Here is a 24,232-nt window from a genome sequence, read left to right as displayed (position 1 = left end):
CCAGTGTGGCTCATCTAATCTATTTTGGTGGCAAATGTTTTAATATTTATTTTGCTCATGCTTAAATTTTTTCTTCAGCCTCCAAAAACAAATTTACAAAGCATTTATTTTTGCATTATCTCTACCCACCTCTACAGTTAAATAAGCATATATTGCTTCATTTAATTAAAAAATGCAAAATAAGGAACTCACATTGCTCCCTCATTTTTGATATGAAACATATTATGTGTCTCTCCTCATGCGAAGAGTTGACTCATTGGAAAAGACTCTGATGCTGGAGGGATTGAGGGCAGGAGGAGAAGGGGACGACAGAGGATGAGATGGCTGGATGGCATCACTGACTCGGTGGACATGAGTCTGAGTGAACTCCGGGAGTTGGTGATGGACAGGGAGGCCTGGCGTGCTGCGATTCATGGGGTCGCAAAGAGTCGGACACGACTGAGAGACTGAACTGAACTGAACTGAAAGGGCTTAAAGGAGATACTACCTGGTTGAGAATAATGGTTGGCCTCTCTGTTAGTGTGAGACCCATGGCAACGGCCTGCATCTTCACCCCCGGCTCCAAAAGACAGATGGTTTCCTTCTTGGGCCTTCCCCTGTATCTAAAGCATATTCTATTGTTTCATAGATCACTTCCACCACATTTTAAGAGCTTGGAAGGAAAGAATACACCTTGCTTATTTTAACATCTTCATCACTTGCATGTGTGTGTACTAAGTCACTTCAGTGGTATCTGACTCTTTGTAACCCCATGGACCATAGGCCTCCAGGCTCCTCTGTCCGTGGGATTCTCCAGAGAAGAATACTAAAGTGGGTTGCCATGACCTTCTGCAGGGGATTTTCTCGACCCAGGGAATGAGTCGGACTCTCTTATGTCTCCTGTGTTGGCAGGTGGCTTCTTGACCACTAGCGCCACATGGGAAGCCCCATCTTCACCACTTAGCTGGTGCTCAATATACGTTGCGGGGGACACATGTTAGGTGTAACCAAGGAGTGCTTGTACACATGAGCAGATAATCAGGCTGCCCAGGCAATTTCTAAGGATGCTGAGTAGGGAGGGTATGGCAGAGTACATTGGTGGGGCTGGGGAATCCTAGGGGTATTGACCAAAGCTTAGTATGGATGAAAAGTCAAAAGTACCAAGGCTTTGGAGTCTTGACAATGTGGTGCAAACACTGTTCTGATTAGCCATAGGAGGTGGAGACCCCAATTCCCGTGAACCTCAGCTTCTTCTGCAAGAAGGAGATTCCTCTGTGTGCTTTAACTATTTCACAGGACAGTTGTCAAGATGAAATGCAATCCTACATCTTCCAAGAATTTTCTAAACTTTGGTAGTTTGATATATAGTTACCTTATATTATCCAAATCAGAACACTCTGAGAACAAAAGGAGATGCCATCAGAAATTATGCCAGAAGAATACCCATAAATCAAGAACCTCCTGGGCAAACCTGGGTGCACAGTCACTGGTCTATGTCTATCCATCTCGATCTATAGTCTATATCCACTGACATCTATATCTACAACTCTCTTTGTATATCTGTAGCCATTTATATCTGTATCAATGTCTACATGATTATCTATAATCCTTAACTATATCCATATCTATTTCTCTATTTATATCTATAGCAATATGTATATCCAGCTTCATTTATAATTTATGGATGTTATTATTATAAGAAACATCTCAGAGTACCTTACTTTCCCTAGTTTGTCCTAATTTCTCTGCCCGCCCATTGTTCCCTCTCTTAGCCATTTCTCACCAGGATGCATCCTTTCAAGACTCTTCTCTTGCTAGTTTCTCTCTTCCGATCTGCTTCTCTCCCTTCCCCTGTTCTGCTGTCTCTCTTAATTGTTAATAATGAGAAACTGAGAAATTTTTTTCCCATCTGTCATGTTTCTTACACAATGTTCTTCGTACCTCAAAAAAATTATTTCTCTAAGCATATCAACAAAACTTGTCCTTTTCAATCTTCTTGCAGTGTTGGTGGGAATGTAAATTGTGTAGCCACTATGTAGAACAGTATGGAGGTTCCTAAAAAAAACTAAAAATAGAGCTAACATATGACCCAGCAATCCCGCTAGTGGGCATATACCCAGAGAAAACCATAATTCAAAAAGGCACATGTACCCTCAATGTTGGGCTTCCCTGGTGGCTCAGAGATTAAAGCATCTGCCTGCAATGTGGGAAACCTGCGTTCTATCCCTGGGTTGGGAAGATCCCCTGGAGAAGGAAATTGCAATCCGCTCCAGTATTCTTGCCTGGAAAATCCCTTGGACAGAGGAGCCTGGTGGGCTACGCTCCACAGGGTAGCAAAGAGTCAGACGTGACTGAGCAACTTTACTTTACCCTCAATGTTCATAGCAGTGCTATTTTTCATAGTCAGGACATGGAAGGAACCTAAATGTCCACCAAGAGATGAATGGAAAAGGACGTGGTACATATATATACAATGGGATATTACTCAGCCATAAAAAGGAATGAAATTGGGCCGTTTGTAGTGACATGGACTGTCACACAGAATGAAGTAAGTCAGAAAGAGAAATACAAATATCATATATTAACACATATATAAGGAATCTACAAGAATGGTATAGATAATCTTATTTGCAAAGCAGAAATAGTGACACAGATGTAGAGAACAAACATATGAACACCAAAGGGGAAAGACGTCTTTAACCCCATGGAATAGTAACTCTTTATAGAAAACATGCTACCCAGCCCTACTGTAAATAATTGAGGATAGAAGAGGAAAGATGAAATTTGAACACATCTTAAACTACTCTGAGCCATATTCTGAAATATTTGTAACAATAGAATTGTCTCAATTATCTCAATAGAATTAACAATAGCATTAACTCTAAGAACAGTGAACCCTGGTTCCTCCCATAGCTCTGTCCATCACTTAGAAGTTGTTGTATCTCCATCAAAAACAATTGTCTGATGTGAGTTATCATCTAGATCTCAAGACAAGATAAGAAAAAAGACATTTCTCTTTCAAAGAGAAAATGTAACAGAGTTGAAAAGTAAATGCAAAGGTGCTAATTACTAATAATAGATTAGTTTTTCAAATTGTTCTTTTAACTTCTAAAACTAATGAGTAGAGAAACACTTTGTAATCTCTTTGTAACGGACATCACTTACTTGGTAAGAGAAAAACTCAGAATGATTCTGATTATTTATAAAACTCATACTATAAAACTCATCAGTGCAAAGAAACAACAAAGACTTTCAAAAGAAATACCATTTTTGACATCTTTAAACAGTATCTTTGAGAAGACTGTGGAAATTTACTCTTCAAGGAAGAAGCTCTGTGGATTTAGATAAGTGATACCGGTGACTTTGGTTTTAAAACTTGTCGTTTAGTAATCAGTGCAGGCTTCTCTAATAAGTTGCTGATCTGCTCCTTCATGTTTCAACAGCTGGCATTAGGCCAGTGTAAATGTTAAATTGACACCTGGGCTAGCCCTTAAAAATGTCAATGACATTGATGGAAATGCATATCTGTAGATCTAGTTGGGGTTCCTAGAATCTCCAACCAATGGGCCATCGTTTGGGTTTGTATCTATTGATCAACTGGCCTCTAATGTACAGGAGTCTCAATCCAACCACAAAGGAAAATCCATTTTAATTAGGAAAGCATGAGTTGTACCATCACAAAATTCATAACCCATGTGTTTTTAAAATTACATTTCTTTGGCAGAAATTTTTATTGTTTTGAGTCAACGCATCTAGGCCACCTCAACTGTGCCAATTACATAAATTCATATCCATGTTATGAAATAGATGGCATAATATAATACCAAAAAATATCATATTTCTACCATTATGAGGGACACAGGCAAACTGTTGAAATTAGCAAACAACAACATAGAGTGTAAAAAATTCCTGGCCTATCTTCGTATCTTCAAGATTCCTGACAGATTCCTTCCCCATCCTATTTAGGAAGGACCCAGGAAGCCAGCCCCACAGTCACAAACTGAACTCTAAAGAGAAGTCCTCTTCCCTTTGCAGAGACTAGGAAACCACTGACAACACCCACAGGAGTTTTTCCGAAGCTACTCGCCAGCAGTCTTAACTTAAATGTGCTGGACTGTCCAGAAGAGCAGATACTCAATAGCAGTCTTGGCAGATGTTTCCACTTTTATAAAAATGATCCCCTATCTCACATGGATCCTATATTTGCTAATCAGTCCATAGTCTGCTGGGCTGAAACAAACAATGAAGCCTGTGGTATTGAAACATTTTTTCCCCTTGGCCTACAACCTCTGTTCACTTCTATTAGGCTAGGGCTAAATATGCTTTGTGATTTCAAATCTTGTTCACTAATTTCTCATAATTAAGAATATTTCACTTAGATTGGAGAAGAAAACAGAGTGGCCTCTTGCTGTTATTAGAGGTGCAATATAAGCAACTTTTTTCACACAACTGCAAAAAACCAGAGCACTATACCCTCTGTGAAAAACAGTTTGGTTATTCTTGAAAAAAATGAACATCTAACTATCATATAATCCAGCAATTCCACTCCCAGGTATATACCCAAAAGAATTAGAAGCAGAGACTCAAACAGATACTTGTGCACTAATGCTCTTATGTGCATGCTACATCTCTTAGTAGTGACCGACTCTTTGCAACCCTATGGACTGTAGCGCACCAGGCTCCTCTTGTCTATGGGATTCTCCAGGCAAGAATACTGGAGTGGGTTGCCATGCTTTCCTCCAGGTACTAATGTTCACAGTAGCATTATTCATAAGAGCAAAATGATGGAAACAGCTCAAATGATTGCAGACAAATAAATGGATAAACAAATGGGATCTATCCATACAATTAAATATTGGGTGGGGCAAACACTTCATTTGGATTTTTCAGTAAGATCTTACAGAGAAACCCAAACTGCTAGCCAACCCAATATTACTTGGTCTTAAAGGAATGAAATTCTTAGACATTCTACAACATGAATGAACCTTGAGAACATTATGCACAGTAAAATAAGCCAGATAAAAAAAGTACATTGTATGAGTTCATTTATGTAAGATAACAGGTATTGGGGGGGGGGGAATAGGGAATTACTGTTTAATGTGGACAGAAGTTTCTGTTGGGGACGATGAAAAAGATCTGGAAAATGAAAGTGGTGATAGTTGCAAATAGTGTGAATATAGTTCATGTCCTTGAATTGTATGCCTAGAGGCAGTTACGATGGTAAATAAAATTTACCATTATGTTATATGTAACATAGCCATTATATATATAACATAAATTAAATAACCTGTATGTAATATATATTTTAGCACAATTGAAAAAGAAAAGTGCCACAAAATATCCAAAACCTTAACTAATGTTAGTGGGAGAAAGTTACAGGACAACCCATAATGCATGTAATCCTCTCTGATGATTTTTCTAGTTAGAGAAGAACCAGGAACATTTCTGTCTTAACCGTTTCAAGAAGGCTTTCCAAATGACATTCCTCCATGTCAAACTTTATTCACTCATCTCAGACAATGAATACAACTGGCCTAAGATTCAATAACATACATTTTTGCTCTGGCCCAGGAGGACCTGCAACCCTGGGTATTGTCAGCCTAAAATGGCACGAGCCCAAGAACAAAGCAAACTCATGTCACCAGATATGGAAAGCCCAGGCGATCAGTTGATTGAGTCATGGCCTCCAAGTGCCCAGGAGTCCGCAATTTAAGAATGCTAATTCTACCGAGTCAAGGGTCAAAACAGAAATGTCCCAAAAGGCAAAGTTGGCACCGTTCATGAGTGTTGTGTTCAACTTACTTGATGAAGCAGTCTCGGCCATCCCGGTTTGCCGTCATCTCCCATCCATAGGGTGGTACCTGGTTCAAGCCCCAGGTTCCCGAGGGAGGTGGCCAGCCTGAAGACTTCGTCCTGTGGCTGGAGGAAAAAAAAAAGTCATTACACCAGACTCCTGGAAATTTCTTCTCTGACAAATTCCAGAAGGGGCACAGGACTTGCTCCTCACAACTGCGGGCTGTATACTCAGGTGACTACATGAACGATTAGGACGTTTTTAGGTCATGTACTGGGCTCACAATCTGTCTTTACAGTGTCTCGTTAGCTTTTCAAAGCAGCCTTACGTATACACATCTTATTTTACAAGATGGGGAAATGATGAATAGCTCACAAAGATTAAGCAACCGTCCTGAAGACACACAAGCCAATTTTGAATGTTCACACTTTCTATGACACTAGGCACTCCTGGGACCAGATATTAGGACAGATTGGCAAACAAACAGCTATCACAACACAATATAAATGCACACATGAAAATAAATTCCTATTTTTATACATCTGAAATAAATAACTCCAAGCCTCAGTTTTCTGAACTCTGACTAAACTACAAAATTTCCACTTACAACTGCACTCCAGTCAAAATGAGTCAGAAAACCTTAGACAAACTCTCCATTTATGTTGCAGTGAAAATACACATATTAGCTTTTACATTTTCTAGTTCACACCCTAAATGTGACTCAACAGCAAAATGAAAGCGTAGGTTAAAGAAAATTTTCTAGAAGCCTGTCTTTCCAAGAGCAAGAGGAACAAGGAAGTGACTCCATATCACAAGCAGCTGTGATGAGCAGCGTTGCTCGGTGACAACTGCTAACCAGAGGCCTAGGGTCCAGTTTCTGAGGCATCACTGAATCCTGGCCAGTGCTGTTCTGCCCGGGACCTGCCGGAATTCCATTGTTCTCTCAGGAACATGGGAGACTCCTTTAGAGCCCAACCATGGGAAGGAAATACACGATGTCATTTTAGGATGTCAACCAACATCCTTCACCATTTGTCCTGTCTCTAGGTGATATTTCTCACTCTAGATGGGCTGCTAGGTCTTCTAGGTGGTTCCAAATTGTAGATGGGAACAAAGTACGTATGTGTGTGTTAGAGGTTGGGTAAGAACACCTCCAGAGTCTCACAGTTAGTGTCTCAATAGTGAACCTGGAGCCCTTCATAATTAGAAAGAATCGTCCCCTCCCCCTGCACCATGTGTAACATGCACGACTTATCCAGCCATCTATAGCGGGCCTCCCACAGTAATATCCAAATCAGAGGTGTCAACCTGCCTGTAAGCAGGGGACAATTTTCACAGGATGCAGGGTAACTCAGCTCCACCCCTACTCCCACCCCATCCACACATTTGACCCTGACCCAACGCTTCTCCCCAAGGGAAACCAGCCCATTTCCTGAAAGGTTTCTGAAGAGGAACTAGCTTGCAGAATTTTAACCAGCTCCATTGCCTTTCTTTAACTTCCTTTTCAGTTTTCCCACATCCTCCATAAAGTGTGGGGAGCAAAAGAGTTCACAAATTTAACACAGATCCCACCACAGGGCTAATTCCCACCTGGGGACTGTTACAAGAACAGACATGCCAAGTTTCTGTCCTTCTCTGCACACAATCCAGCAGGGACAATATCCTCTGGTGGTTTTTGAACAGTGAACTGCTTGTCTGCAGTGAGAACTCATGGAGTTCCTACTCCCCTTCCCCCCCCACCCCCCACCCCCACCAGACGAGGTGCTAAAAAAAGTCCACCAGTTTCTCCAGAGCACCAGAGGTCTTATTTGGAACAAGCCCTTCAAGGTATGAACAGAGTATACTCTGTTAAAACCTTTTGCAAAAGTACAATAGGAGGCGACACATGGAACATTCTTTTAAGTGAAAGGAGAGAATGCAACAATTTATTCTGGATTACTAAACGACAGTTTGTATCAGAATCTTTATCTTTCCCAGAGGAAGAGAACTTATTAAAAAACAAAAACTGTTTTTTTTTTCCTCTCATTCTGTTTTTCCTGCAAACTCTAAATTACTAACAAAAATACACTGGCTTCCTAATATAATTTACATGTAAAATACAGGATTATAGTAATAAGCTAGAAGGAGACTGAATTTTATTATAAATAACATTCTGTCAAATAAGGCATGTTCAGGAAGTAGTAAAAAACAAGAGTTCAGCTGCTGCTGTTGGCTGGAAAAAGCCACTCAGTGAGTTAATTCAGGGCAAGGGACATCAAGTGATATAAAACAAATAACTGAATAATTAGTATCAGAAATAACCACACGTTAGTTTGTGATTGTGTTGACATAAAATGCATGGGTCAGAAGGACACTTGTAGAACTTAGCCAACTAAAAGTGCCAGCACGAACTAAAAAATAATCCCTTTTCAAATCTAACCACACATCCTTAAGAAGCACCAAGGACAAAGGTCAAATTCTGGAGGGGTTTGGCTCCTGGGTCTGTGCAGTGTGGGAGCTAGAAGTTCACCGCGATATACACCTTGGAAGCAAACAGTTACACTCTGCTGGGAAGATGCTCCGGGGACCTCCTTTCCTGGCTCCCATCCCTGTGGCTGCACCAAACCCTCTACCACTGCCAGATGCTGCCCACCTCAGAGCTGCTGGCAGACACTCTTTTCCACCAGGAGGGCAAAGAGCTGGCCCCCTGGAGAGCAGAGGCAGGGCCAGCGCACATAAAAGTAGAGTCCACTGGCTGCTTTGCTTTAGAGCCTCCTTGGAAGCAGACATTATCCCCAGGGTGGACCGGGAGCTGCTATGAAGCAGCGATCCTGTGCAGAACTCCTCGCTTCTGGGAGGAACGCTGCCCTTGTGTCTGGTGTGAGATGCATTCCCTTCATTTCCCGCCCCATTTCAGAAAGAGTCCACTCTGAGTTCCTAGGCATCCTTCCCAGGGGCTAAGGTATCTTACAGTATCTGTTCTCTGAATGAGGCCTTACTTTTCTGATGCAAAGACCTAATAGCTTCAAAGGTTCTCTTGACTCCCTCTATGGGGTCTAACTGTGCTGTAAGAAGGAACCATGTGGTTCTGCTCAGCTGCTGGCATGAAGGTAGGCTCCATCAGGCTTATTTGCAAGTACTCCTCCAGCCAGATTTACTGACTTAAAAATACAGGGCACCCAGTTAAATGTGAATTTCACACAAACATCAATTTTTTAGCATCAGTGGATCTCACATAATATTTGAAGTATATTTAACTAAAAAGTTACATTCATCATTTATCTGAAGTTCAGATTTAACTGGGTATCCCATATTTTATCTGCAAACCCTACTCCAGCCCTTCAAATCAATGAACACCCAGATTCTCTGAGAATATCAAAGAGGTTAAAATAAGATGGTCAAGAATCTTTCTGATTGGACTTGACCTTAGCGGCAGGACTGAATACTGAATAGACTCTAAAAATTATGATTCAGCAGGTCTGAATTGCAAACAGGAATCCATGAGTGAATGTTGAAACTAGTTCCAATGATTCTTATCTTCAGGTAGAGTTGCTAGTGCTAAGTGCTAAGTTGCTTCAGTCATGTCCCACTGTTTGTGACCTTATGGACCATAGCCTGCCAGGCTCCTCTGTCCAAGGCATTCTCCAGGCAAGAATACTGGAGTGCAATGCAATTTCCTCCTCCAGGAGATCTTCCCAACCCAGGGATTGAACCCACGTCTCTGGTGTCTCCTGCATTGGCAGGTGGGTTCTTTACCTCTAGCACCAAACAAAATAAGCTGAAGCTCTAATATTTTGGCCACCTAATGAGAACAGCTGATTCACTGAGAAAGACCCTGATGTCAGGAAAGATTGAAGGCACAAGGAGAAGAGGGTAACAGAGGATGAGATGGGATCACTGACTCAATGGACATGAACTTGGGCAAACTCTGCGAGGCAGTGAGGTACAAGCAGGCCTGGTGTGCTGCAGTCCACAGGGTTGTAAAGAGTCAGACACGACTTGGTGACTAAACAACAACAAAGCCAAACACTTAAATAGAATTTCAAATACAAATTGAATACTTTTTAGTATAAGTACATCCCGTGCAACATTTGGGACATAGTTATATTAAAAGATAATTATTTAGTATTTATCCAAAATTCAAATTGAACTAGGATTCGATGTTTTACCTGGCAAGAATGAAGTTTGGGCAATACTTACTTGACTAGTTGCTACTATTCAAAGTTTGGGCTGAAGTCCATCAGCATGGGTTTCTCCTGGGTGTGTGTGTGAGGCGTAAAATCTGCATTTTATCGGCAGCCCTAGGTGATTCATATGCCCACTCAAGTTTGGTAAGTGCCGCTTAAATCAGGAAAGTTCGTGAAGCCTTGCTACACACGGAACCACATGAGGGAACCTGTAAACGACACATGCCTGGACCAATGCCAAGCTATTGGAGTCAGAAATCGGCATTTCATACGCCAAGATGGCCGCTACGACTCAAAGTAATTCTACCATTTTTTATTTAGCTCAGGAGACAGGAGAGGCAGGGTGTGGTGGTCAAGGGAATGTAAGCAGGAGCAGCAGGTTCACTGGTCTGAGGACCAGCAATAGCAGCAGCATCACCCATGAATTTATTTGAAATGCAATTCCTTGGGCAGGATCCAAGATCTACTAAACCCAAAATTCTGGGGCTGGGTCTGACTCAGCAATTTGTATTGAACCAGCCTACAGGCAATGCTGCTGCCCACTTGAGTCTAAGAACCACTGAGTTACAATCAGACTTTCTTCAATCCAGGCTCTGACATTTGCCATAATTTCAAGTTATTCAACCTCTCTAAAACCCTAATCCCAGCCCCTCCTATATAAAATGGCAGTAATAGGACCATATCTTGGGGTCACAAATGCATTTTGTAAAGCTTTTAGTATGCTGCCTGGCACATATTATAGGACTTGCTATAAATCTTTGCTAAATAAATCTCTACCTAACCCTCAGAACAGCAGAAGTGTGAAAGGCTCTGTCATCTACTTTTTTCCAGCCTGGCAAGAACAGGGTAGGAAGGACCTGACACTAACCAGTTATACCTTCCTGTGAGGTCACAAGTGGATAAGTTCAATAGAAATAGAAAAAAGTATCAGAAAGGATTTTTTGTTTAAACCAGGAACCATGTGTGTGTACATGGATTCATGGTGCTGAGGGTCAATTTCCACTTGTCTCAGGCCAGGCCTTGAGATTCCTTACAACTCTGATGTTCTGTGACTTCAACCTAAGAGCAGGGCTGTGTGAACCACTTTCAAACACTTAGCTCAGCCGTAAAAATAGCGACCTACATTGGCAGGGCTATTTAAATCACCCCAGAAACTTCCAGCAACTGACTGAACTGGTTTGTGACTTTATATTTGCAACAGATTGAAACTGTCCAGGACAAAAAAGACCTTCATATTTCATAAGAAGTCAGAGCAGCTATCATGGGTATAGACAAAGCTGTAGAATTATTTATGTTGAGACCATGGTTGGAAGCAACCCATGGTCACTTCCTGGGTGCATGCCACTAAATCCTGGACTAAATCTTGATGGCAAATCTGCTCTGGGAGAAGGCAGTTTATTAGCAAGCACCTGCAGAAACACACCTCAGTATCAGAAAAAGGGACACCATGGGGGAGAGGGGATGTGCGTCCTGTTTCCAAGTTCCAAATCAGACATATTCCAATTCTGCCACTTACTAGCTTTGTGATTCTGGACTCTTGATTCTTTGCATCTTAATTTCTTCATCTGTAAAACAGAATTGGTCTCCCACAATGTTCCCCTCAACCGGGGGAGGGGGGCGTGCCCTCAGGTATCTAGTGGGTAGAGGCCAAGGATGCTGCTCAAAATCCTACGAGGCATAGGATGGCCCCAACACAAAGAATGATCCAGCCCAAACGACAAGAGTGCCCCGTACTTGCCGAGAATAAACAAAGTAATGAATGTAGTTCTTAGCACAGTATTTGACATAGGCGAGTGCTCAACATACTTTAGTGGGGGAAAAAAGCCTTCTCAGTGTTTCCACATAAAGTTGAATTATGATAAGCAGAATGGATCTTTACATCAGAGAGAATCTAGCTTTACATCAGAATTCACATGGCCACTTAATAGCTTTATGGCCTTGGGTGAATTACTTGGCCTTTCAGGTCTTCCGTGTGAAACGGAAGTAATGATATCCAGTCCACAGTGATGCTATCCTGATAGATGAGATACAAAAAGCCCTGCAGAGCTGGCCTCATTTAGAACAGTCTCATCAAAGGGTAAGTAGTGTTGTAGGAGGTAGTCATGATAGTAATGGAAATAACTTTTGTATTTGACAGGAGTTTAAACAGCACTTGTATATACATAATTACTTTAGATACTCACAAGCCTGTCTCAGCATGCAATGACAGAATGCCTGCCAAAGCATTAGTGTTTCCATTTTAAAGAGGAAGAAACTGAGGTGCAGAGAGCAGGAAAACTTGCCCAGTGTTTTATGGAGGCACCGGTTTTCTTCACTGGCGTGAAACAGGCCCGGCAATCTTGCTGGGAGACCGCGTGTTGTGTTTTATGTAGAATGTACTAGGGATGGAAATAGACAGAGGAGGGCAGAGGCCACCCAAACTCAACTAATACAGTGAGTGTCCAGGAGTGAACCCTGAGGCTTCCCGATCAAATTCTCTCTTACACAAACTATGTCATAACTAAGTGTAACTTCAACTCAGATGGGTTTCCCTGGCAGCACACACGGTAAAGAATCTGCCTGCAATAGCGCAGGCGGCTGTGACGGGCACAGCGCGGCCGAGAGGAGCCACCCCACGTCCGAGGTCAGGGGCAGCGGCCGAGAGTACCAGACTGTGACGGCGCAGGAACCGCCGAGAGGAGCTACCCCACGTCCGAGGTCGGGGAGGCGGCCTAGAGGAGATACCCAGCGTCCGAGGTCAGGGGCGGCAGCCGGGAGGAGCTACCCCACGCCCCTAAGCCTGCAATACCGGAGACCTGAGTTTGATCCCTGGGTCAGGAAGATTCCCTGGAGAAGGGAATGGCTACCCACTCCAGTATTCTTGCCTGGAGAATCCCATGGACAGAGGAGCCTGGTGGGCTATAGTCCATGGTGTCATAAAGAGTCAGACATGACTGAGCAACTAACATTCAACTCATGTGCTTCCTCATATACCTGGTAATACTTAGAACCAATGGCCAGGATGACACTGTATCCTTTGAACCTGATATGGAGAAATGAATTTCAATGCTCATTTCAGATATGAGATAACCTAAGCTACAGCTATTCAGTTATTCATCCCTGACACAGAATGACTCTATACAAATCCAATAAAATAAAACATGACCCAGAATTTGATTATCCTCATCTCTTTGGAGTCACAAAGATGCTTTTCAGAATAACCCAAATTATAGAGTGCTAAATATGGTATTATAAGACTTAAAGCACTTCCTCATTTATTTTGCTCTAAGTGGTGGCAGGGTATCCAAAAAAACGACAGAATTCCTAATTTCACAAAGCATGCAAGCAGATGACCTTCAAGGCTGATGAGCAATGTGGGTGGAGGTAAAGGAAGCAGAGAGGGAGTGAGAAGAATGAACAAAAGATGATTCTAGATGAATGTACAAAGTCCCCAAATTACAAAGTTCCCAAATTCCACATGGGAATCCCAGTTCAATGTGAACTGCATTTATAAAGGGCTTCCCAGGTGGCGCTAGTGGTAAAGAACCTGCCTGCCAGGAGACAGAGGTTTGATCCCTGGGTAGGGAAGCTCCCCTGGAGGAGGGCATGGCAACCCATTACAGTATTCTTGCCTGGAGAATCCCATGGACCAAGGAGCCTTGTGGGCTACAGTCCATAGGGTCGCAAAGAGTCAGACATGACTGAAGTGACTTAGTATGCACATGTACTCATAAAGAAACACAAGGTACGTGATGATCCTGGCCCAGAATCTTATGCATTAAAACCACAGCTCCCAGTAACTTCCCTACTGGTCCAGTGGTTAAGACTCCATGCTTTCAATGCAGGGTGCATGGTTCAATGCAGGGTTCAATCCCTGGTCAGGGAACTAAAATCCCACATGCCATGTAGTATGGCTAAAACAAACGAAAAAACACCATAGCTCCCTGTCTGCAGGCAGCTAAGAATGAAAGCTGGGGAAGGGGAGCGGTAAGTAACACATATAACTAATGCTGAGTACCTAGTATGTATGACGAGTTGTTCTAGGTGCTTGGAATATATAGTGAACAAAATAGACAGTGAAAGACAGACTCATCAATACAGAAAATAAACAGCCCCCATCACCTGACAGAGATCTGTTTTCCCACCCTAGTATTCCACTAGGACTATGTCTAAGACTACGCTGAAACTTTTAAACTAACTCACCTACATTCCCTGAATACACGTTTCCCAGGCTCAGGTTTCCATGTCTTCGTTCATGCTATTCCCTCTGGCTAAACATTCTTCTTCCCTCACTCAATCTCTCTACCCTCTCGCTATCTGTCCCAAATGGATGCCTTCTTCAAATGCCTACGGAATGGAACTACTGCAGAAGGTAGGCCCTGAATCCCTTGCCCTGAAATCATGACCTCGCATCTCCTGACTCACGGGAAGGCACTGTTTGCAAAACTGAGGTGCCATCTACCTTGTCTAATTAGAATAATGATGTGAATACATATCTTCCTAGATTGTCAGCTCTTGAGAGTTAATACAGTTTTGAAAACTTCTACCTGTTGCACTTAGTTGGTGCTCAGTGAACACTTATTTCTGAATACAGTCATTGCAACTTGAACTCTTCTCATTAGCCTTACCACTTTGAATTGGAATTTTCTCAGGATAATCTGTCAAATCCCTTGGCCAGTTGTGATTTCCTTAGGACATGGGTGTGTCTCCTTCATGTTTAGGTCCCTGGAATCTACACTGAACTTAGTAATGGTAGAAGTGCAACGTTTATTGTTTGTAAACAGACTTGTCTTGTTACATTTGGTTTACTGTGTGTATTACTCACTCAGTCGTGTCCAACTCTGCGACTTCATAAACTGTAGCCCACCAGGCTCCTCTGTCCATGGAATTCTCCAGGTAAGAATACTGGAGTGGGTTGCAAGTAGACTTGGTTTACTAAGGGCCACAAATTTTGGTACGGAAATAGTCATTTTATCATTGCTTTGGAGGGGAAACATAAATGCATGAAAGCAGTAATATAACTTCTTGGTGTCACCTTCTGTGCTTGAATGGCTGTGGGTGTGAGATTTATGTCTCTGCAGAGAAAATGTACAGACATGGACCTCATGGGATTTGCCTCTGAATTCAGCATTGGCTGATAAGCCCACACTCTACGTGACTGGATCCAAAACCACAGTTTTTTAAAATAAGTTTTTAGAAATTAAATTATCAATTTTTGCCTGTTGGGTCTTAGTTGTGGCACATGGGCTCAGTGGTTTCCCTGTGACATGTGGAAACTGGTTCAATGACCAGGGATTGAACCTGCGTCCCCTGCATTGGAAGGCAGATTCTTAATCACTGGACCACCAGGGAAGTCCCATCACAATCACTTTTTGCATCAGCACTGAGTGCAGAGTGGCATATTGAAACTGTTTTATAATATCATTAGTCTGAACAAACGAATGAATGAATAAATGAATGAACACCACTCAAACTCTGGGGCATCCTCTGAAAGGAGTCACATGACAGTGACTAGGCAGGTCCAGAATTTCTACAAACAGATGCTGCAGCCATGAAGGCAACACCAGGCTCCACAGGAACTTGCTGCCTTGGCATTCCTCAGAGCCTCCTGCTTTGTGCAGACAAAACTGTAATTCAGAATCTCCAGATCAAAATCAAAAGGCTTAAATCTAAGCCTCATTACTGCTAAGTGTGGAAACCTCGATCAGTGTCCTTGATAGAAGGTTGTTTTAATTTTTCTAGGTCAAGTTTCCCTTAGCTGGAAATGACTCTTCACTGAGGACAAGTTCCCAAGTGCTACCAGAATGTTTCTTCCCCCACCTTCTCATTTTGTGAAAGTGGAGTCCAACAGTCATCCTTGTACACTTCACCTAGAGGAGTGGTCCTCAGGAAGGGGCAATGGTGTCCCCCAGTGGACACTTGCCATTGATGGGAGACACTGTTTTGGTCCTTGCGGTGGGTGGTGGTGGTGTGCTACTGGCATCTAGAGGCTAGAGGCCAAGGATGTCACTACACATCCCACAATGCACAGGATGGTCACACAACAAACAATGAAGACAATAATCTGGCCTGAGGTAGCAATGGTGCGGAGGAGGAGAAACAATGACCTAGGTTCATCAACCTTATTTATCTTATTGTGCAACACGGGGTTTCACCTCTCCCCTTCTGCTACTTTCTTCACACCCTCTGTCTCTGTTTCTATTTGTAAAATGTTTACTTGAACCAATAGACATAGGGACATTTCAGCCCCAAATCCTTGCAGCATCTCTCTTAAGAAAAAGGATATTCTGCTTTAAAATGGCAATACTATATCACACTCAAATTTAATATTGATATGTGTCATGCCATGCTAAGTTGCTTCAGGCATTGTCTGAATCTTTGCGACCCCATGGACTGCAGCCCACCTGGCTCCTCTGTCCATGGGATTTTCAAGGCAAGTGGAATGGGTTGCCATTCCCTTCTCCAGGGGATCTTCCCGACCCAGAGATCAAACCTGCATGTTTAATGTCTTCTGCATTGGCAGGCAGGTTCTTTATCACTAGTGCCACCTTGGAAGCCCTTAATATTGATATAATACTATCTAATATATAGTCCATATGTTCTTTCATGGGTTTTGGGGGATTTGTTTCGGAATCCACTGAAGCCTTACACTAAGCATTCAGTTATCCTGTCCCTTTATTCAATAATGTTTTAAGAGTGCAAAGTTATCCTAACTTCAACACTTCAGAAAAGAAGATGTAAACTTTTCCTTCGACATCCATCAATAACGGCCACTGTTGATAAATCACACCAGAACTTAAGCACTACTCCAGGAATTCACACAGTGCCTGGCAATGGTAGTGTTGCAGCAGATACTGTCTGTGAGTTGAGCTGACACACGTGTTTAGTTAGTCTTTTGGGCAAGGACCATAAATATAGGCAGCTGGGACAGTGCCCCAAAGACTCCTGGATTTTTCAAAGGGCAGAGTTCAAGATGAAACATAAATGAATAACCCAACAATCATCTTAGAATTGAGGATGAGGAGATGGGCCAGTCAGGGATGACAGGCCTCACTCTCTGGTTATTAGGGCAGATTGGGCAAGGAGGACCTCACGGACACATAGCAGGCGCCAAAACAGAGTTTTGGACATCAAAAGTCCCTCACAGATGTCTTGATAGTCCAGGGGCCTGGACACAGCCAGAATACGTTGTTCACACTTGCTGGAGAACGAGAGACACTTCTCTGTCCCTTTGTCCTTCCTCTTCCCAGAAAAGATCTGAGCGGGCAAAGGAATCTCTTGAAAAAACAGGACAGCTGGGTTTAGCTCATGGTCCAACTGAATGGACAAACAGTACATTGTACAGCCAAGCCTATGTGGTCAATCAGCAAACATCCACTGATGCTTGGATCGATGCCCTGCTGCAAGGTTTTGGGGCTGGCTTTGCATCTTATGTCACAACCCTAGAGAACAGTTCTTACTCTCTGAGCTAGAATACAGTCCGAGCACTCTGTCTCTCTTTCAAGCACCAAGTACCCTCATGATGTTACATTCATTTATTCAATTAATCATTCAAAAGATGTTTTCGAGGGCTTTTGTGCACAGCTAGAGCCATGACAAGCAGATAGGGGAGGGTACCATTGATGAGGAAGCAGGCATCATGGTGCACCCTACCTAGGCATGGTCCAGACCTTGGATATTGCCCTGACTGTTTATTTATGCTCCTGAGATATGAGTTCCATGTTAGGAAATTCAGGCATCAGGAGACAGGGAAGTCTACCTTACTCTTCTCCATTTAGACCTCAGGGGCAACTATTTGATCCACACTGACCATTAAATACATTTCCTGCTTCACCTCGGACCCACTCTTTCACTTTGAGCTGGAATATGGAAACTGAGCATGCTCTCCAGACCCAGCAAATGTGTCACGTCTTAGAACTGAATGATCATTACAGGAGGAATGAAAGCCATTGGCTGCACCTTACCAAATGGCCTAATCTAATTTTCAAATGTGTTGTGGAAACACTTTTGCAAACACTCATCATTTTGAGAGGCAGCATTCATGTTCATATTTGACTTATTTATAGCTGATTCATGACCTAATAAAGCTACTCAGTAAGATCAACCAAGTCCAACTGGCTTCCCAGGGGACTTTTTCATGAACATATACAAAAAACTTAGACATCTTCTGAGTTACCTCTCCATTCTGAACATTATATTTGTGCTATTTGTTGGGGAATGCAGGAATACTCAGATCATTGAAAAATTTTTATGTATGAACATACAAAGTATGTGCTTATCTGGACTGTAGTTTTCTTAATATTCTTCAGTTCAATTCAGTTCACTCACTCATTTGTGTCCGACTCTTTGCAACCCCATGAATTGCAGCACGCCAGGCCTCCCTGTCCATCACCAACACCCGGAGTTCACTCAGACTCACGTCCATCGAGTCAGTGATGCCATCCAGCCATCTCATCCTCTGTCATCCCCTTATTCTTAGATTTCCTTAATAAATTTTAGAATCCTATATTAAAAGTATATCTCAGAACTATCTCTAGATCACATTTTTTTTTTCTTTCTGGGTAAGATAATTAAATAATACTTTAAAATTATCTTCAATTAGGTGCCAGCAGGAACAAAAAGAAAGAGATTATAAAATTGAAGGAAGAGAAGAAGAAAATGCTATGATGATATCTGTACCCTTTGGGAACTAAAAGTTAAAAAGGGTTCGCAAGAACACTGGCCTGGAAGGCAGGCGAACAACTTCTAAGTCTACAATTTACAGCAGGGATCCGTGAACACTGGGCTTCCCAGGTGGCGTGGCAGTAAAGAATCTGCCTGCAGTACAGGAGACACAGGTTAAATCCCTGGGTTTGGGGAAGATCCCCTGGAGAAGGGAATGGCAACCCACTCCAGTATTCTTGCCTGGGAAATCCCATGGACAGAGGAGCCTGGTGGACTACAGTCCATGGGGTCGCAGAGAATCAGGAACATTTCCTGTAAAGAGGTGACAACAAATATTTTCAGCTTCGAGGGTCATGTGGTCTCTGCTGCATTTATTCAACTCTAGTAGCCACAAGGAGAGGGCAATGGCAACCCACTCCAGTGTTCTTGCCTGGAGAATCCCAGGGACGGGGGAGCCTGGTGGGCTGCCATCTATGGGGTCGCACAGAGTCAGACACGACTGAAGCAACTTAGCAGCAGCAGTAGCAGCAGTAGCCACAATATGCAAACTAACGGGCACAGCCTGTGTTCCAAGAAGATGTTACTTATCCCCCAAATTTGTATTTGGCCCATCGCCCATAGTTAGGTGACCTCGGATTACAGTGGCACCTCGGAAAATCATTTCTATTTCTGTTCCTCGAGCTTCTGATCCAACGAATTAAGGTGCTGGATTAGATGATTTATGAGGTCCCGTCAAGCTCCAAAATGTTCACCTCCATCAACTGAACATGTCTCTTTCTCCAAATGCCATCATCTTTAACAGGATGGGAATATACCCAGACACACAAATTACACGAAACTGTTTTTGCAACAGGGTAACAGTTCACCACTCAAGGTAAGTGAACAAGATTCCTATTTTCCACAGCATTTGACCCAAAGATAGAACATTATGATTCAATCCATCACATACCTGAATGTGATGGGGAGTTTTAAACCTCTGAACCATTGATCTTGTCTTCTAAATAGGGCCACTATATAGATGAGTGATGTTTCAAATAAGTAATATGCAGACAGTCTAAAGTTGTAATGAAAAACTTGCTAGACTGGCAGCTTTCCAAAATTCAAATCAAGATTTTGGGGAGCTTGCAGGAAGAGTATGATGAGCTGATTTTTTAGAGTTTTCAAATGTGATGCTGCAAGATGGTTTAAATATGAAGAGGTATGATACCTAATAATATCCACCACTATTGTAGCCTTATTCACATTTTTAAACCACCAAAGGCCATTCATTTTCCAAACTAAAATGTGTCTCTTTTCAATTGAAAATATGCTTGTTTTTGGTTTGCTATTTCAGTGTCTGCTGGAGATTCCTTTATTTACTGCACCTGCTGTAATGTGTTTAGACTGCACCTGCTGATATCCTTAACACTGGAAGCCAGAGGGTTAGAGCACACTTCTGCACACCATGACTACTGCAAAAGCCACAGCTTTGACTATATACAGACCTTTGTTGGCAAAGTGATATCTCTGCTTTTTAATATGCTGTCTAGGTTTGTCATAGCTTTCCTTCCAAGGGGCAAGCATCTAGTGTGCTCTATTTTTACCTAAAATTTGGAAGATTTCTGGTGGCTTTTCACTTAACACCAATTCATACAGAGATGCATGGCTTTGTTATTGAATTTCCATGACCATCACCTTTCCCTGTCACAAGTCTGAATGCACTACGCAGTTTCATGGCTTCTCTTCATTTTGCTTAACAATTAATATAGAAGCAACAAAAATGTACATGATCCTAACTTCAGAAATTTAAATTTTTAAAATATTTCCTGCCTAGATAACAAAGAGGAAATCATGATTGCCCTAGATTTCTCATTATCTACACATCTTAAAGGTTATCCAAAACGTGTAAGGCTATAGAGAACACAAGAATATAGAGCACACGAACAGATACACTTGAGAAAAGGTAGCTGTCACTCAGAGCATGCCTACTACTTTTCTTTATTTTCGGGGACTGGGGGGTCCTTAAAACAACTGTGAAGATCCTAAAGGAAAATATGCATTCAAAATGTTGCCCATAGTAACACTCTGAGGCTTGCTTAGTTTTTGTGCTTCAGTACTTGCAGTATGTGGGCTCAACAGCTGTGGCTCCTGGGGTTTAGAGCACAGGCTCAATAGTTGTGGTGCACTGGCTTAGTGGCTCCACGCTAAGTGGGATCGGGTATTTCTGAATTGGGTATTGAACACATGTCTTCTGCATTGGCAGTCGGATTCTTTACAAAACCCGATGACAGGAAACTTACCCATAAAATAATTTGAAAGCAACCAAGAACAAAGTTGATTGAAAACAGATATCCCTAGAGAAATCATATCCATCTTCTTAGAACCCTTTGCAATGAAGGCCAGCCTCGAATACCCAGAGGTGCTGTCTCTGCTCTTTGTTCCCCACACCAGTGGTCATAAAAGCACAGATCATGGGCTTGGCCCACTGCCTGCTTTGTATTAATAAATGAAATTTTAGTGGAATATGGCCATGCCCATTGATTTATGTATTGGCTTTGGCTACTTTGATGCAAATATGGTAGAGCAGAGCAATGCGACAGAGACCATGTGGCCTGCAAAGTCTAAAATATTTACTATCTGGATCTTTGGAGAAAACGCGTGTCAGTATCTGCTCTAGAGTAGTGAGCACCTTCTGCACATCACTTCTCTAGCTCCTATATTACAAGGGAACAGGTGGTGAGAGAGAGAGATGTGAAGAGAGTTCGATCACTAGGGCCACCCAGTAGTACAAGTGCAGGTGATGTCATTCAGTTTATGTCATAAGTGACCCTATATCCTACACAGATACAGTTCTCTCACAGGTTCCAACCTCCTTATATCCAAGTAAGCCATGGACCACCAACATAAGGCTTTGCCTAAACTTGGAGCTCAATGAATAGAGTTGAGTGAAACTCAACTCTGGAGTTTTTCTAGGGCACGATTGAAGCTGTGGTATTTAGGACAATGAAATTACTGAAAGCAATAAGCAAACATCTGATTATACCTGTAACGAAATTAGCAGAAACCAAATGGTCCTATTGGCAGCAAAACAAAAAAATGGCTCTTACAGCCATTTTGTTTGACTGGGATTTTACAAGAGTCTCCTTAATGAATTGCAGCCATAAAATACATGATATTAGCACTACGAATCCTTGGTGAATCTTTACTTCCAAGTCATAGCAGAGACAAAGAGCTCAGTCCATGCCCTTTCCAATGCAAACAACCCAGAAACACAGCCATTGGCACGCTGCTTTATGGGCTGTGTATTTCTCCTTCTGCTCCAGCAGCCCCATTCATCTGGTATTTTACAGTCTTAGCTGGGCTCCAAGGACCCAGCAGGAAAAAGAGGCAGTAATTGCCTTTTGTAAGCAATTAACTTTTTTCTTTCTTTTAAAATTTCCACCTTTATGTTCATCAATTTTTAAGGATGGAGTAAAAATATACACCGTCTGTCATTGCTTCTGCAAAGGAGACAAAGTCAAATGCTTTGTAAACTATCATATCCATTCCTTATATGTTCTCATGCTCAGCATTAGCTATCATTCTACCAGTGCAGTGATTCAATACTTTTGCAACTGTGACTCCATACTACTCTTACCAGTTGCTAGATCATAACAGAAAAGTTTCCAAGATGCTTGGGAGTATTTGGCCCTTTCAAATAAATGCATTTAAGTTTTTATGGGTATAGCAAGCTATTTCATTGGCTTTTTCCCCCACTAAACTTTTTTTTTTAATTTTTCCCATATGCAGATTCTATATCATAAGTTTACGTATAAATTTAGAGAATTTATAAAAAAAAACTTAGAGACAGTTTGGATGAAAAAGACTAATAAGTGTGATGCTTAAATTTAATATAATTGATTTAGACTTGGGCGATAAAAATATACAGCAAAAACGATGTATTTCAGTGAATGTTCTTTCTTAATAACTTAAAATTCACACAATTCCAATAAAGCACAGAAAATAGACCTTCGTTTCATGAAAGATTAGACTATAAATATTCCAATAAAAGCTCTGGCATCCTATGTACAAATGCCATTCCAGCAAGGAGCCCTACTTTGTATACGGAAGATAATGAGGTGTGCAGGAAACATACAGGATGGATTGGTGTACCTAACCTTGTCATGGTTCTAATAATGAACTTTGCTGTGTCTGTGCCTCTGTGTTGAATGACAAAAACTGAAAACTCCAACTCAATGGAACCTATACCCCATGTTGGGTACAAGGTATTGGCTTTAGCCATCCTTTAAAATGCTGGTTAAATTCTCACCTCCTTTTGGAAGCTTTTGCACTCTAGTCCAGTCCACAGTAGGGTTTCTGAAATTCCTGTAGTTCTTATCATCTCACATCTCCACTTGAGCCGTCCACAGGCAACTCACATGCAGCACATCCAAAACTGAACTCAAGTTCATTCCCTCCAACCCACGCCTATGCCTAACTTCTGAATCCCTATACAGGGCAACTCCTGTACTCCAAGAGAGGCTACAGTGAATTTTCCTGAAAGGTATCTGCCTTCTCTTATCTTTGAGTGTTTAAGCTTTCTGGCCCCTCAAGCCTGGAAGCCTTCTCTAACCCTCCATTCATTCTCCCAGCAGAGCTATGATCCTTCTGGCTTAATAGTTCATCCTCCGAGAAACATTCTATCAGCCTGCTCTGGACAATATGGTAGCTACTCACCGTATGTAGCTACTGAACACTAGAAAAGTGGTGAATTTGAAATGAGGTGTGCTGTACCTGTAAAACAGACACCATATTTCAAAGACTTAATAGGAAAAATATATAAAATGTTTCATTAATAATTTGAAAATGTTGATTACATATTGAAAAGATACTTTTTTATTTTTATTTTTTTTTAACTTTATTTTAGATATACTTATTTTGGATATTTTGGATATACTTATTAAGCAAAATATACTATTAAATCTCATTGTTTCTTTTTATTTTTAAAATATACCTACCAGACAAACTAAAATAACAAACACATTTAGCTCACATTATAATTTTGTTGGACAGCTCTAGAGCACTCGGACAGGATCAAGTGCTCCTCCCAGATGTCTTTATATCCTCCATTCTTTTTATTAATCTGGTAGGTGACTTGTCTATGTTTTGGGCTCTGTTGCCTTAAGCAGGAAACATGTGGTCTTGTTCAGTATTATTCCCGTAACTGATGCCCAGTAGGAACTCACATGTTTGCTGAATGAACACAAGAACTACACTAAAAGTCAAGTGAGAGTCATTGACTGCAAATATCTAACGTGGACACTTAAAAGAGTCTCTTCTTCCTCAACAGATTTTTTTGGGTTATTTGAAAAAAAAAGTCTTAACTTCCACAGAACTCAGTAAATACTATTACCTTAAAATTCATTATCAATTCAACCAATAGGAAGCTAAAAATATTGCCTAAGAGTTTTATAGGTTGGGCCTGATATGGGAGAGTAAGCATTCCATTTAGTTGGGCTGTGCTTAAATCAGGTACAGGTGTGGAAGCTCTTTCCCTGGAGGGGAGAGGCTAAGGGCAGGGTTTGGGGGAACAGGGAGGAGGTGGGGGCGGTCAGAAGAATTGATTACAGTTGGGCTGACAAGCTCCCTAAAGCAGCTGGGGAAATTCCTCACAGGCCACACCACTGAGAAG

At 41.8% G+C, this 24,232-nt stretch overlaps 1 protein-coding gene across 4 annotated transcripts in view; it reads right to left on the bottom strand.

Annotated features, from left to right (window-relative positions):
* Positions 1–24,232, bottom strand: part of FRMPD4 (FERM and PDZ domain containing 4) — a 531,872-nt gene that overhangs the window by 190,513 nt on the left and 317,127 nt on the right. For all 4 annotated transcript variants that reach the window (XM_027533896.1, XM_027533898.1, XM_027533895.1 and 1 more), the window contains exon 2: positions 5,782–5,898. In XM_027533896.1, coding sequence (XP_027389697.1) covers positions 5,782–5,898 — 117 coding nt within the window. The remainder of the gene's footprint in view (positions 1–5,781; positions 5,899–24,232) is intronic.

The sequence above is a fragment of the Bos indicus x Bos taurus genome, chromosome X (assembly GCF_003369695.1).
Source record: "Bos indicus x Bos taurus breed Angus x Brahman F1 hybrid chromosome X, Bos_hybrid_MaternalHap_v2.0, whole genome shotgun sequence".
Taxonomy (NCBI): Eukaryota; Metazoa; Chordata; class Mammalia; order Artiodactyla; family Bovidae; genus Bos; species Bos indicus x Bos taurus.
The sequence above is the reverse complement of the archived record's forward strand: the minus strand, read 5'-3'. Positions and strand labels throughout refer to the sequence as shown.